At 43.2% G+C, this 15,422-nt stretch overlaps 1 protein-coding gene across 2 annotated transcripts in view; it reads right to left on the reverse strand.

Moving 5' to 3' along the window:
• Positions 1–15,422, reverse strand: part of polr3e (polymerase (RNA) III (DNA directed) polypeptide E) — a 50,270-nt gene that overhangs the window by 31,966 nt on the left and 2,882 nt on the right. For both annotated transcript variants that reach the window (XM_041207216.1, XM_041207215.1), the window contains exons 3-11: positions 12,139–12,231; positions 10,540–10,590; positions 10,343–10,420; positions 6,703–6,821; positions 6,405–6,487; positions 5,279–5,386; positions 3,414–3,463; positions 1,801–1,920; positions 323–408 (exon numbers count right to left, since the gene is read on the reverse strand). In XM_041207216.1, coding sequence (XP_041063150.1) covers positions 323–408; positions 1,801–1,920; positions 3,414–3,463; positions 5,279–5,386; positions 6,405–6,487; positions 6,703–6,821; positions 10,343–10,420; positions 10,540–10,590; positions 12,139–12,174 — 731 coding nt within the window. In that variant the 5' untranslated portion in view covers positions 12,175–12,231. The remainder of the gene's footprint in view (positions 1–322; positions 409–1,800; positions 1,921–3,413; positions 3,464–5,278; positions 5,387–6,404; positions 6,488–6,702; positions 6,822–10,342; positions 10,421–10,539; positions 10,591–12,138; positions 12,232–15,422) is intronic.

Raw genomic sequence — 15,422 nt, forward strand, 5'->3', positions numbered from 1 at the left:
TCCACCCTATCATAGGCCTTCTCTTCTTTCCTCCCCTCCCCCCTTTCCCTGCCACTGCACTTGTTTAAAACCGGCTTTATCTCCCACTTTTCCCAGTTCTGATTAAAGATTATCCATCAGAAACATTAACTCTGCTTCTCTCTCCACTGATGCTTCCTGACCTGCTGAGTGTTTCCAGCAATTTGTTCTTATTTCTGATTTCCAACGTCCATAGTATTGTGTGTTTGGACACTTAAAAAAAAGTCTTTTATAGGGGGTCTGTGATGAAGCAATACCACCTATAACTACAGTAATGTGACCTTTAGAGATGCCCAGCTCATACCTTGGGGATTTAGTTAACTCGGTTGTCTCCACCATGCCGGCCAGCTGACTGAAAAGATATTGCCGCTCGTGCTCAGACCGGCTGTCCTGTGTACAAAACACACACATCATCAGTAACCCCGCTATGCACAGAAAACACTGTCACCTGTGCCCATCACAGACACAGGCAACACTGCCCTCTTGTGTTCAGTTCTAATTGTACAATACAACATAGCAAAACACTGAAGTTTTTTACTATATTTAACCGGCTACTTCTAACAATGAAAATATTTGCTAGTTTCATAGAAAACACATAACCCATAATTATAGGACATTTATTGGGAGCAGGAGTTGACCTGCTTCTTTAACTTTAGCATGCATCATGTACATCGATCAGTGCCCATCTTAAATATTTATTGTATGTAGCTAAAATGATTCTAAAGTAATTTTAGGAATTTAACATGAACAGCACATGATTACTAAAGTAGATTGGGACAATCTGTTTGCTAATGCAGGAGAAATGAACAGTGAAAGTCAAATGAATAACAATCAGCAATCGTATTCCAACAGGGCAATGTCCAGTTTACATGGAATTATTCATAGGATATGTGGCACAGAAACAGGCCTTTTGGACCAACCAGACAGGCCGGTGTTTATGTCCCACTCCAAAACGAGATAACTTGGAATCACGACCACTCACAATTGCACCGTCCATTAAACCCTTACTCACTCAGGCGCTTGTCTCTGTTTCATAATGTACGTAGCAGAATTTATTCAAAAGTGAGTCCGAATTGTACATGTAGTGAGAACAGAGGTTGTTAAATCGCCCCCTTACTCTATTTCCAAGAGGAGAGCAACAACTAACCCCACATGGTGGAAATGGAAAGGTAATCAACAACAACCCGGGCTCCTCTGACTTAAAATTTGGCCCCCAGAAGTGGCACAACAGAGGAGCCCATCCCACTTAAGTTTCCTGTTGTTGCTACTTCTCCTAATCCCTGGAAAACTCCACCACTCCATCAAGCAATTATGTCATTTTGACCTGGGGTTTCTGAATCCCACCATCAAGCAGACTCCCCCACTCTCGCAACAAGGAGGTGCAGGCTGCTGACATTAAGTAAATGCTAAATACATCCAACAATATCAAACTTGAACAATTTCAAAAGATCAAGGGACAAAAGTTTAGCAAACAGAAGCAATTAAAATGAACACATTCAGGAACCTAAGAGAAACAACTCATAGGACAAAAGGAATGGGGAATCTGGGGCAGAATTCATTTTTCCTATATGTCATTATTGGCACATGCTTAAAATGAAATTAAATTGTGTTTAAGTGATAAGAACACCTTAAATTAAGTCATGTTAAACTAAAATAAAATTATGAGGTGTGGGGGAACATAGGCTTTTAACAGGAAGATATCCATTTGAAGTCTTGTGCAGCCATTTCCACACAGAGGATGGAGTGACCATAAGCCTTCCAGGGGCTAGTCGTTTAGCGCACCTTCACACCACAGTAATGGAGGTGATGCCAGGGCTCTTCTGCCTGTTTCTTCTGCAGGAACTCATATGACTGGATACGACGCTGTCGAGCTTGTTCACTCTCGGGACGTGAGAAACGTACCTAAGGATGGTATAACAAAGATAGTTTCTGGTTACAGATAATAACTAAGCTCCAAGTTGAACAGATCCCATAATAAACACCTTAATATGTCCCAATAGCATTGTGAAAACACAATTAATGTGCGATATTTCACTTTGGCTTTGTAACGCAATAATTGGTATAACAAGTTATTGATCAGACATGAATATAACAACTTGGCATTACAGCACCATTAACTGTTATTTTTATTCATTCACGGGATGTGGGCGTCACTGGCAAGGGCAGCATTTATTGCCCATCCCCAAGTACCCTTGAGAAGGTGGTGGTGAGCCGTCTTCTTGAAATGCTGCAGTCCATATGGTCCAGGTATACCCACAGTGCTGTTAGGGAGGGAGTTCGAAGATCTTGACCCAGTGACAGTGAAGGAACACCAATATAGTTCTAAGTCAAGGTGGTGTGTGACTTGGAGGGGAATTTGCAGCTGATGGTGTTCCCATGCCCTTGTCTTTCTAGGTGGTAGTGACTAAGTGTTGGGAAGGTGCTGCTGAAGAAGTGCTAAAACATCCCAAGGCGCTTCACAAGAGTGTTATCAAACAAAATCTGACACTGAGCCATATAAGGAGATATTAGGGTAGGGAAAGAGGGCGGTTGAGGAGTGTCCTAAGAGGAAAGATAGGTAGAGAGGGAATTCCAAAGCTTAGGGCTGGGGCACGTGAAAGCATGACTGCCGATGATGGGGTGATACCCTAAATAGAAGCCAAACCCAAGACCACCTGTGTGATTGTGCTTGTGCTCGAGGGTGTTCTATTACTTCAAGCTTTCCTACTTTATGAACAAGCTCAGTGGTCTCTAATACATTTAGCTGTTTGCTTGCAACAGACTCCCTTCCACATAGTACAGATACCTACTGTGGTACAGTCCACAGGCATCCTCCCCAGAGAGGCCGTTTATAACGTGTAAGCCTAAACAGGCAGTGTCAGCAGGCTATTTGCCTACAAAAGGTTTCAGCTGAAACCTGTCTCCACTAGATACATGTATGGGTATTTTAGCAGGGATCACTGGAGACTTGGGACACTTATGAAGAATGGAATCCTCTAAATAAATCCCTTCCCAGCCCAGGGACACAGGCAGTAAACAAGAATACGGATTAAACATGAATCCTTCTGTTCTAAAAGAGAGAACAAACTTGCATTTATATAGCGCTTTCCACGTCCTCAGGATTATCCTAGTGCTACAGCTAATAAAGTACTTTCAAGCTGTTTATAGTATGGGGAGACTGCTGTTAGCTCATTTTCTAGAACCTTAAAAGTGAAACTGCTTTAAAAAGCCTGAATAACCAAAGGATAAAACATTTAGACAGTTGACGAGTTAAGCCATAATCTTAGCACTCAGATGGCAATTTTCAACAAAACCAACGTGGAATTTGAAGGAAAGCATCACTGAAAACTCTTTCATAAAAGGTTTCTTTTCTATTCAAGCAATTGAACGCTGGTAACGAATTGGATTCCACTTACAGTGATCTGCTTAACGTCATCTTCAGCCTCATCCTGAGAAGAGTCACCAGCTACAGGAGAACAACAACATGGCATGTTTATTCAAGGACTTGAATTTGGCAGAAGACTGATATTAGTTTCTGGTCACTGCCCCTCCACAGCCCAGCACCTGCTCTCCCAGTGAGGACTCAATATTTGAGGTATTTAATAGAACATCCAACACAAATAGGCCATTTGGTTCAATGATTTTTAAAAATTCTCTCTCGGGATGTGGACGTTGTTGGCTAGGTAATTTATATTGCCCTTGAGAAGGTAGTGCTGACCTGCCTTCTTGAACGCTGTAGTCCATGTGGTGTATGTACACTCATAGTGCTGTTAGGGAGAGCTTTCCAGGATTTTGACCCAGCAACAGTGAACTAATGGCAATATAGTTCCAAGTCAGGATGGTGAGTGGCTTGGAGGGAAGCTTGTAGGTGGTGGTGTTCCCATGTGTCTGCTGCCCTTGCCCTTCTAGATGGTGCAGGTTGCAGGTTTGGAAGGTGCTGTCGAAGGAGCCTAGGTGAGTTGCTGTAGTGCATCTTGTAGATGGTACATACTGCTGCCACTGTACGTCAGCGGTGGAGTGAGTGGATGTTGCAGGTGGTGGATGGGGCACCAATCAAGTGGGTTGCTTTGTCCTGGATGGTGCCAAGCTTCTTGGGTGTTGTCAGAGTTGCACTCATCCAGGCAAGTGGAGAGTATTCCATCATACTCCTGACTTGTGCCTTGTAGATGGTGGACAGGTTTTTGGGAGTAAGGAGATGAGTTACCCTCCACAGAATTTCCAACTCTGGCTGACTCTTGTAGCCAGTGTTTATATGGCTGGCCTATTCAGTTTCTGGTCAGTCGTAACTTCCAGGATGTTGATAGTGGGGGATTCAGCAATGGTAATGCCATTGAATGTCAAGGGGAGATGGCTGGATTCTCTCCTGTTGGTGATGGTCATTGACTGGCACTTGTGTGGCGTGAATGTTACTTGCCACTTATCAGCCCAAGCCTGAATGTTGTCCAGTCTTGCTGCATATGGACATGGACTGCTTCTGTATCTGAGGAGTCGTAAATGGTAAACATGGTGAAATCATCAGCAAACATCCCAATTCTGACCTTGTGACAGAGGGAAGGTCTTTGATGAAGCAGCTGAACATGGTTGAGTCTCGGACACTACCCTGAAGAACATCTGCAGTGTTGTCCTGGGACTGAGATGATTAACTTCCAACAACCATAACCATCTTCAGCTCATTACCAGCATATTCTTCTAGGTCTTTCTCTCCGATCTGTTTATCTAGCTTCCCCTTAAATGCACCTATGCTATTCGTCACAACCACTCCCTGTGGTAGTGAGGTCCACATTCTCAACCACTCAATGAGTAAAGAAGTTTCTCCTGGATTTCTTATTGGATTTATTAGCAACTAGCTTGTATTTATGGCTTGTATGTCGGGTCTCCCCTACAAGCGGAAACACCTCTTCTACGTCCACCCTATTGAACTCCTTCATGACCTCTAAAAGGTCACCCTTCAGTCTTCTCTCTTCTCAGGAGAGGAGCTCCAGCTTGTTCAGTCCTTACTTATAAGTTATAACCTTAGTGTTATATAAAATTTCTATTCCTAAATTCCATTCTTATAAAATTTGTGGCTTGAAAAAAACTCCCCAAGTTAACCTTACTGGGTAGGAAACTTTATGAGAGCTCAGGAAACCTCACACAGAAGCTTTGCACTCGACATTTAGACTTGCTGATGCTCGGAACATTGTATGCTCCAGTCTGCTGCTAAGGTCCTTTTTAAGCTCCCTGAAAGGTTAATTCAACGAAGCTCAAGCAACTGTTGGCTGAGTCTGACCCAACTCCCTACCTTCATTTGCAGCTTCTCTTTCCCTGTGTTTTGCATCCGCCTTATCCAAGTAGGAAAAGCTTGGTCTCAGCTGTAGTATTCCATGTAACGGAGTGACGTGTAGCTCCCCTGTCACACAACAATAGAAGAGAAGTTTATAAACAGCACCCACAAATTGGCTGATCAGGCACCTGGACCAGATGAAATGCATCAAAGGAGACTGAGGGAGGTGAGAGAGAGTGTGGAAATTGTGGAGCACTGGCCGTGAATTTTCAGTCTTTCTTAGATTCAGGGGTGGTGCAGAGCACTGGAGAATAGCAAACTTTACACCCTTGTTCAAAACAGGGTGTAAAAGATAAGCCCAGCAACTACAGGCCAGTCAGTTTAAACACAGTGATGGGGAAACTTCTAGAAAAATAATTTGAGACAAAATTAATAGTCACATGAACAAATGCACTTACAGCTCTCGGAACAAAAGGCCAAGAGGAGGTTTGATAGAGGTATTCAAAATCATGAGGGGTCTGGACAGAATAGACAGGGAGAAACTGTTCCTATTCATGAAAGAAACAAGAACCAGAGGGCACAGATTTAAAGTAATTGTTAAAAGAAGCAAAACAACACAAGGAAAAGAGTTTTCATGCAGCCAAGTGGTTAAGATCTGGGATGCACTGTGCAAGCAGGTGGAGGAGGCAGGTTCAACTGAAGCATTCAGAAAAGGAAGAAGTGCAGAGTTAAGGGAAGAAGGCAGGAGAATGGCACTAAGTGAATTGCTCATTCAGAAAGCCAGCACAGTCATGAAGGGTTGAATGGCCTCCTTCTGCACTGTAACATCTCTATAATTCTGTGTTAAGTGCTGACCTTGTTTGCTGTGCCCACATCCGCATCCACAGCCCACAAGCAACTTGCAGCAACATGGATACTTCTCGACTTGCTCACTCTCTGGACTTGAATAACTCAGAGGCAAAAACATCCAACATGCAGACACAGATATGTCCTGCTCATCAGATCTCAAATACAATTCCCTCTGGAACAGTAACTGCAGCCATGAGTATTCACCATTCCCTACACTCACCCGTGATTAATCTCACCTCTTCTTTAAAACCATTTGTATCTCGTGTCCAGCAGAAGCTGGGCCCAATTCCCTCACCTTTCCTGTAGACTGCAGCTGCATAGCGCGAGGTGTTGACAGCGGACTGGATGGATGAGAAGATCTGTTTGTCCATGAGTTTCCTGGAGATGGGGAGAGGAGAAAGCTGCAGAGATTAATAGGCTTATCAGTGTGGAGACAAACTAACAATGGCAGCAGTTAGATCGCAAAGTTAAAGAAAAGGAGGGAGAAGGGGGACACTAACTAGGATGTGAAACAAGATGTGACATAATAATGCTGCTGTGGCAGAGTTCACTTCCCCTATAAGGCAAGCCACCCCTTTCTTGATATTACTTACGTTGCATAGGTACTTCCAGAGTCATCAGTACAGGTACCATCAACATTGAGAGCAATCTGTTCTCCTTTGCTCCGGCAATAGTTGGGACTCACTGTGTCGATCGCCATTTCCACCTCGACCTGCGCAGAAAAACAAGTTAGAATCAGTAAGAGAGCCACCTGGCCACAAACGAAGAGGTGTCTGTGGTTGGGGATGGGGTTGGTGGGGGCGGGAAGGCACCCTCAGCGTAGCCTTTACACCACAGGAACAGGCCATTCGGCCAGACAGATCAATGCTGGTGTTTTATGTTTCAACATGAGCTTCCTCCCACTCCTCTTTACATCACCCCATTAACATCTTTTATTTCTTTCTCCCTCATGTACTCCGTTGGCAGCTGTGCTTTCAACTGCCTAGGCCTGAATCTCTGGAATTCACCCCCTAAACCGCTCTGCCTCTCTAACCTCCTGAAAACCTATCTCTTTGACCAAGAGGTTGTTGTCATTACTTATCTAGCTTCCCCTTAAATACATCTATACTATTCACCTCAACTGCTCCTCGCTGCAGTTTCCACACTCTAACCACTCTCTCAGAAGAGAAGTTTATCCTGAATACCCTATTGGATTTATCAGCGCCTACCTTATATTTATGACTCCTGGATCTGGTCTCACCTACAAATGGAAACATTTTCTGTATACCTGTCCAATCAAATTCCTTCATAATTTTGAAGATATTTATCAGATCACCCCTCAGCCTTCAGTTTTCCAGAGAAGAGTCCAGCCTGTTCAGTTTTGTTAAGAGGGTTATCTTTATGCTTGTAAATGTTTTTGTACTTCTCCAGTGCTTCCGCAAGCTTTTTGTAAAATGGAGAAGAGAACGTTGGCAGTAGACCAAGTGTGGTCTAAACAAAGTTCTACCTAATTTCTCTGCTTTTCAATTTGATTTACAGGAGTATGGTAGAACACAAAATGGTAGAATTTCAAATTCAGTTTGAGGGCAAGCAACTCGGGGCTCACACCAGCGTCCCCAGCTTAAATAAGGGCAATTACAGAGGTATGAAGAAAGGGCTGTCTAAAGCAGGCTGGGAAAATAGACTAAGGGGAAGGTCAGTGGATGAGCAGTGACAGACATTTAAGCAGATACTTCATAACACTCAGCAAAAATTTATCCCGGTCAAAAAGAAGGACTCGATGTGAAGGATGGACCACCTATGGTTAACAAAGGTGGTCAAGGAGATTATCCAATCAAAAAGTAAGGCACACAAAGCGGTGAAAACTAGTGGTAGGCCAGAGGATTGGGAATTTTTAGGAGCCAGCAGTGGATGACTAAAAAACTAATAAATAGGGAGAAAATTGATTATGAAAGTAAATTGGCAAGAAATATAAAAACAAATAGCATGAGTTTCTATAGGTGTATAAAAAGAGAGTGGCTAAAGTGAGCGTGGGACCCTTAGAGGATGCAACAGGAGAATTGATAATGCAGGACAGGGAAATGGCAGATAAACCAATATTTTGCATTGGTCTTCACGGTGGAGGTCACTATAAAAATCCCAAAGATATCAGATAAGTAAGGAGCTAATGGGAGGAAAGATCTTGTAACAGTCTCTATCACGAGAGCCAAGTATTGGACAAACTAATGGGACTAAAGGCAGACAAGTCGCCAGGATCTGATGACCTGCATCCAAGGATTTTAAAGGAAGTGGCTGCAGAGATAGTGGAGGCATTGGTCAAAATATTCCAGAATTCACTGGATTCTAGCAGGGTCCCAGCAGATTGGAAAACTGCTAATGTGATGCCCCTGTTCAAGTATGGAGGGAGTCAAAAAGCAGGAAACTATAGGCCAGTCAGCCTAACATCAGTCGTTGGGAAAATGCAAGAGTGCATTATTAAGGAAGAAATAGCAGGACATTTAGAAAAGCTTAATGCAATCAAACAGAGTCAACGTGGTTTTGTGAAAGGGAAAATCACATTTAACAAATTTGCCAGAGTTCTTTGAGAACATAACAAGCAGAGTTGATAAAAGGAAACCGATAGATGTAACATATTTGGATTTCCAGAAGGCGTTCAATAAGGTGCCACATAAAAGGTTATTGCACAAGATAGGAGCTCACAGTATTGAGGGTAACATATTAGCATGGATTGACAATTGGTTAACACACACAAGACAGAGTCGGGATTAATGGGTCTTTTTCAGGCTGGAAAGACGTAACTAGTGGAGTGCCACAAGGCTCAGTCCTAGGGCCTCAATTATTTACTATCTATACTAATGAGTTGGAGGAGGGGCAGAATGTAATGTATCCAAATTTGCTGATGACACAAAAATAGGCGGGAAGGCATATTGTGATGAGGGCATAAGGAATCTGCAAGGGGATATGCATAGGTTGAGTGAGTGGGCAAAAACTGGGCAGATGGAGTTTAATGTAGGAAAGTATGAGGTCATGCACTTTGGTAGGAAGAATCAAAAGGTAGACTATTATTTAAATGAAGAAACACTTCAAAAAAGTGCAGCACAGGGATGTGGGTGTTATTGTGCACGAAACACAAAAAGTTAGCATGCAAGTGCAGCAAGTAATTAAGAAGGCAAATGGAGTTTTGGCCTGTATTGCTAGGGGATTGGAGTTTAAAAATAGGAAAATCTTGTTACAACTGTACAGGGTGTTGGTGAGGCTGCACCTGGACTACTGTATACAGTTTTGGTCCCTGCATTTAAGAAAGGATATACTGGCATCGGAGGGAGTTCAAAAGAGATTCACTGGGCTGATTCCAGAGATGAAGGGGTTGACCTATCGAGAACGGCTAAACAGATCAGGCCTTTATTCATTAGAGTTTAGAAGAATGAGAGGTGATCTTATTGAAACGTACAAGATTCTGAGGGGGTTGACAGGGTAGATGTTGAGAAGATGTTTCCACTAGTGGGGGAATCTCGAACTAGGGGACATAATTACAGAATAAGGGGAAGCTCATTTAAAACTGAGATGCAAAGGAATTTTTTCTCTCAGACGGTAGTGAATGTCTGGAATTCTCTACCCCAGAGTGCTGAGGAGGCTAGATCACTGAAAGTATTTAAAGAGGAGGTAGATAGGCTTTTGAAATATTGAGGAGTTGAGGGTTATGAGGAGCTAGCACAAAAGAGGAGTTGGGGCCTGGGTCAGTTCAGCCAAGATCTTATTGAATGGCAGGGCAGGCTTGAGGGGCCGAATGGCCTACTCCTGGTCCTATTTCTTACATTCAGTTTATACTGTTGGGTACAGAATTGAGTGAGTTATTTTGTGGACAGACATTTTGAGGCCTAGATGAATAAACCCCAAAATGGCAGCTTAGGAATTTGTATTTAATTTTTAAAAATCTGAAAATAATAATCTGGCATCAGTAAAAATGACCATAAAGCTGCCAGAGCATCGTTAAAAAAAAAAAATCAGACCAGCTCAGAACAACCGCGCTGTCACAGGGAGTCGGTTGCCCCATCCCCCCCATCCCCCAGTGGGAGTCAGTTATCCACTCTCCTCCCCCGACCCCCCCAAGGCTTCCAGAGGGAGTCGGTCACCATCTCCCCCTAACAAACAAAAAAAGAAAAACCCCAACAGACAAGCTTTTCTTCCCAAACTGGTTAATCCATTGAACAATGGAACAGAGTGGCAATGCTGATAGACTCAGAGGGAACTTACTTTCTGTTGTTTAGGTTTTATTCTTGCTGATAAATGGGTGACATCATCATATTTCATTGTGGCTGGACGCACAGGATACTGGAAACGAGAGGAGAGAGAGAGAGGAAAGAATAAATGAACAGCTCGCTTACAGAGTGCAAGTGTTGAAGATTAAAACCAACAAGAAGTGCAGAGTGAAGGGACTCAGCATGACGCACCTGGAACAGGTACAGTTTCTCCGCTAGACTCTTGGCCAGGTGCACATCAATCTGAGAGCAAAGACAGATTCGTTATAAGGGCAAGCCAATGTGTCGTTCCAAATATCTCCCATAAACACACTTCACTTCAGCCCACCTTGCACTTGCTTCACACAAACCCAAAAGCATCCATTTTAACTTTAACATTAATTCACCTACAGCATAGATTTGTGCACAAGCAGCAATGTGATAATGACTAGACAAGTTGTTTTAGTGATGTTGATTGAGGGGTAAATATTGGTCTGGACACTGGGGGCAACTCCCTTGCTCTTCTTTGAAATACTGCCCTGCAATCATTTACATCCACCTCAGAGAGCAGATGGAACCCAGGTTTATCATCTCATCCAAAAGACGGCACCTCCAACAGTACAGCACTTTCTCAGTATTGCCTTGGGAGTGTCAGATGGGGTTTATGGGCTGAAGTTGTCGCTGGAGTGCGAATGAATCCAAAACCTTCTGACTCAGAGACAAGAGTGCTCCCCAATGAGACACTTTCTCAGTCTGCATGCCCTGCACATACCTCCAATTGCCCTCACTTCCCAGCCCAATAGCAGGGTGGAACTGGGGGGCAAGGGGCTTCTGCAAATGAATTAACAGCTATTCTGAGCTGTCAGATGCTTACCATCCCTATAACATAAGGGCTGTTAGCAGAGAACTCCCAGAGAGATGAATTTAGATACACACAGGCCTTCACTCCACAGATCTACCCCCTTGTCCTCTGTTAACTAAACATCTCATCCATTGCCCAGGTCACAAAATGCTGCAGAGATGTGATTCTTTACAAGGAGAACTGTTCCAATCACTGAGCTACATCTTCATATTGCCATTTTTCCCTACAATAGGATTTGCTTCCGGCCGGATCTGTGGGTGACTGAAACATGGCAAAAATACAAATGACAAGAGATGAGAACTCAACTCAAACTACAGACGTCAGGCTTCAGTTTGTAGAGAATAACCAGGAGCTATTGAGGAATTTAAACCAGAGACAGATCTGGTGATGCTCCTTCTTTTGGGGCAAAGGATATCAAAATCTGAGGTGAGATGAGCGGGGCAGCTCGAAAAGGATCAAGGGTATCACTGCATCTGCCCCATTGCAACAAGAGATCAGCTACACCGTCTGACACTAGCGAATGGAATTCTCAAACTGGAACACAGCAGTTGTTTGGGGATCTTCCTGTGTGAAAATTGGTTTATGTGATTAACTGTAGCTTGTGTCTATAACTCATGTTATAGCTTCTAAGCATTGTACAGCACTTCAAGAAGCGGTGCAGCGCTGTGGATCAGCAGTGGAACACAGCACACCAACGGAGCATTATTTAATAAAGGAAAAACTCAAAATCTACATATCTGTAACTCAAAACATACAAGAGGAAACTGAACGAGCAATACAGAAGGAAGGACGGAGCATCGAGACTGTAAACATATGGGTTACTCAGAAGAAGAGGACACATAGGAGGCAAAGAACAGACCAATTCAGTGAGGAAAACCGAGTTTCCAATGTGTAACTAACAGCTGTTACAGCCACTCTTCCCCCCCACCCCACTCTTGACAGTCACTCACCTCCTGTATGATAGGGTCATCTTCTTCACTTGCCATTCTGCAATGAGGAGGAGAGCTGGGCTGCTTCTTGGCTCCACTCTCAGGCTTCGCAACCTAAAATATTAATGATGTATTAATGGGTACCCAAGCTCTACTTCCCCCACTCCCATTACCCAGCCCAGCCACCCAAAATCACCTAGACACAAGCCTATCCATCACAAAGCCACCGAAATGCAAAGCATTCAACAAGGCTTCTGGCCACCTCCCTCCTAACCTAATTTAGAATCTACAGGAGTAAAACAGGGTCTGAATTACTCTTCTACTCTTTGACAGAATGGGTGTATGATCAAAAAACATTAGAGGAAAAATGGAAAGGGTCTTTCAGTCTACATCTCTCTTCATAAGCCAGCCTTGGTCCAATTAGTAGCCCTCTCATTTGGGTTAGCTCATGGCTCAAGACTCATTCCAGGGTTTGGTCACAGATTCCAGGCACACACGTTGGCGTGGTATGAAGGGAGCACTTTCCGAACAGACATGAAACTGTGTTCTTATCCACCTGGACGGAGGGGGTCCTGTGGATCTAGGGAGCGAGCATCAGGGAACTGTCCTGTTTTGAGGGGTCTTCCCGTGTGAGACTTGGCATACGTATTAACTGTAGCTTGTGTCCGTAATTCATGTTATAGCTTCTTTGCATTATACAGCACATCAACCAGGGACTGAGCAAAGGTATTATTGTAGTCTTTCCTTTACTGAGAAAGAACACAGTTACAACACAGAAACTAGTTGCTCGGCCCCTGCAGTCTACGTCAGCATCCACCCTCCAAACAAATAGTTCCAATCACATCGACCTATTCTCAATCTCTTCTTCTTCATCCTCCTGTCAAATGTTGACAGTTTCTCCCTCACTCAATCATCCTGGAATTAACTTCCACAGCCACTATCTGAAAATGTTTCTCCTGCTCTCTGTTCAAAATCTCTCACATTTCACCGTACATTGATGACCCACGTTCATGATTCTTGGAAACAGCCTGTTTATATTCACCCAGCCCTCAATTGGTCTTCTGTAATTTCCAATGTAAAATGTACTTGCTGTCATCAGGCAGCATCCTAATGACCTGTCATACTATCTTCCCTACAGAGATCCTTCCGTCAACAGCAACACAAAAGGAGCAGAAGAGAGAGCCTCTTGGATCTGTTCCTGGTTACTAATCAACATAAACCTAACGAAGACTTGCAGGTTTCTGAGTTAATAGCACAGCATTAGTCAAGAAAGACTTGCTCTTCTATAGTGCTTTTCACATCCTCAGAACATCTCAAAACTCTTCACAGCCAATGAAATATTTTTGAAGTACAGTCACTGTTGTAATGCAGGTAAGATCCTACAAACAGCAATGTGATATTGACCAGATCACCTGATTGAGGGATAAATATTGGTCAGGACACTGGGGAAAACTCCCCCGCTCTTCTTCGAAATAGACCATGGGATCTTTTACATCTACTTAAGAGCACAGACTGGGCCTCTGTTTAAAGTCTCATCCAAAAGCCAGCAACTCCGACACTGCAGCATTGCCTCAATACTGGAACTGCAAATGACAGCCTGGATTGTGTACTGAAGTTTTGGGAGCACAGGAGGAAGCGCTACCCACAATAGCCACAGCAGACACTGAGCGCTAAATAACAGCAATGTACCTTAACGTTTATTATGGATGCTGCCATTTCAGTAATGAAACTGCAATTTAATTTTAGGGCTCAGTTGCTGCTACTTGTAGCTACTCCTGCCAGGAGCTCTGCTGAGGTGGTATGGCACATGGTCTTGTACTATTCTCACAAATTCACTGTAACTTGTCTGCAATCACTCTGTGACATCCATCATCCAACTATACCTAGGCCGACCACTCTTTCTACTGCCCTTTGGAAGGGCTCTCTGTAGGTTTTCAGTTCTGATCAACAGGCCGAAACAATTCTTTTTTCTTTTTTTGATGTCACTTTGTAAGAGTTCTAATAGCTTTTGCAATTTCAAACACCTCCTCGTTTGTTTAATGGTCTTTGTTTGGAATTTTTAGTATACGTCTTAGCAACCACATTTCAAAGACTTCTATTTTCCTCCACAGATCTTAATTTATTGGCCAGGTTTCTGAGGAAAGTGGGCAGATTGTAGCACCTTATGAGTCTTTTTTCCCTTGTTATAAGCTTGAGTTTTCTTGTTAACATATTCTTCACCTTCACAAAATTATTTCTAGCTATCTCTATCCTTACTCTAATTTTGGCATTGCAGCTACCATCTTCTGTTTATAATTTGTCTGAAATAGACAAACTTATCTACTTGTTCCAGTGTGCCACCATCCAATTCAATCTTCACTCTAGTTTCCTCTCATGTATTCCTTCTGACTACCACTGTTTTTGTCTTTTTAATGTTCAGACTCAATCCATATTCTAAACTTCTAGAGTTTACTTGATCTACACTATTTTGTACGGCCTCTTCTGATCCTGCAAGTAGCACTGTGTCATCAGCGTGCTGCAAATTCGTTATGTCCTTGCCTCCAATTTTTACCCCTGGAAGTACATCTAATTTTCTGAATATTTGTTCTTATACAGATTGAATAATTTTGGTGACAGCACATAGCTTTATTGTACTTCTCTCCTCATTTGAAACATGTCTGATTGTTCATCTTCTGGCCTGGTGTTCACTATTTTGACTCAATGTAGGTTCTGGATAAATCTCATGCCTTTATTGATAATGTCACATTTCAGCAACATCTATCAGCTTTTGGAATAAACATGATTGAACACTTTTTCAAAGCCTATGAAGCCAAGGAAGTATTCAATGAATGATGTGACACTAGGAAGTTCTGAGGAACAATGGGACCTTGGCATGTGTGTCCATAGATCTCTGAAGACGGAGGGACACTTGCCTTTATCAATCGAGGCATAGATTACAAAAGTAGGGAGGTCATGTATAGAACTTTGGTGAGGCCACAGCTGGAGTACTGTGTGCAGTTCTGGTTGCCACATTATAGGAAGGACGTGATTGCACTGGAGGGGGTGTAGAGGAGATTCACCAGGACGTTGCCTGGGATGAAACATTTAAGTTATGAAGAGAGGTTGGATAGACTTGGATTGTTTTCGTTGGAGCAGAGAAGACTGAGGGGTGACCTGATCGAGGTGTACAAGATTATGAGGGGCATGGACAGGGTGGATAGGGAGCAGCTGTTCCCCTTAGTTGAAGGGTCAGTTACAAGGGGGCATAAGTTCAAGGTGATGGGCAGGAGGTTTAGGGGGGATGTGAGGAAAAAATTTTTCACCCA

This window comes from Carcharodon carcharias, chromosome 15 (assembly GCF_017639515.1).
Source record: "Carcharodon carcharias isolate sCarCar2 chromosome 15, sCarCar2.pri, whole genome shotgun sequence".
Lineage (NCBI taxonomy): Eukaryota > Metazoa > Chordata > Chondrichthyes > Lamniformes > Lamnidae > Carcharodon > Carcharodon carcharias.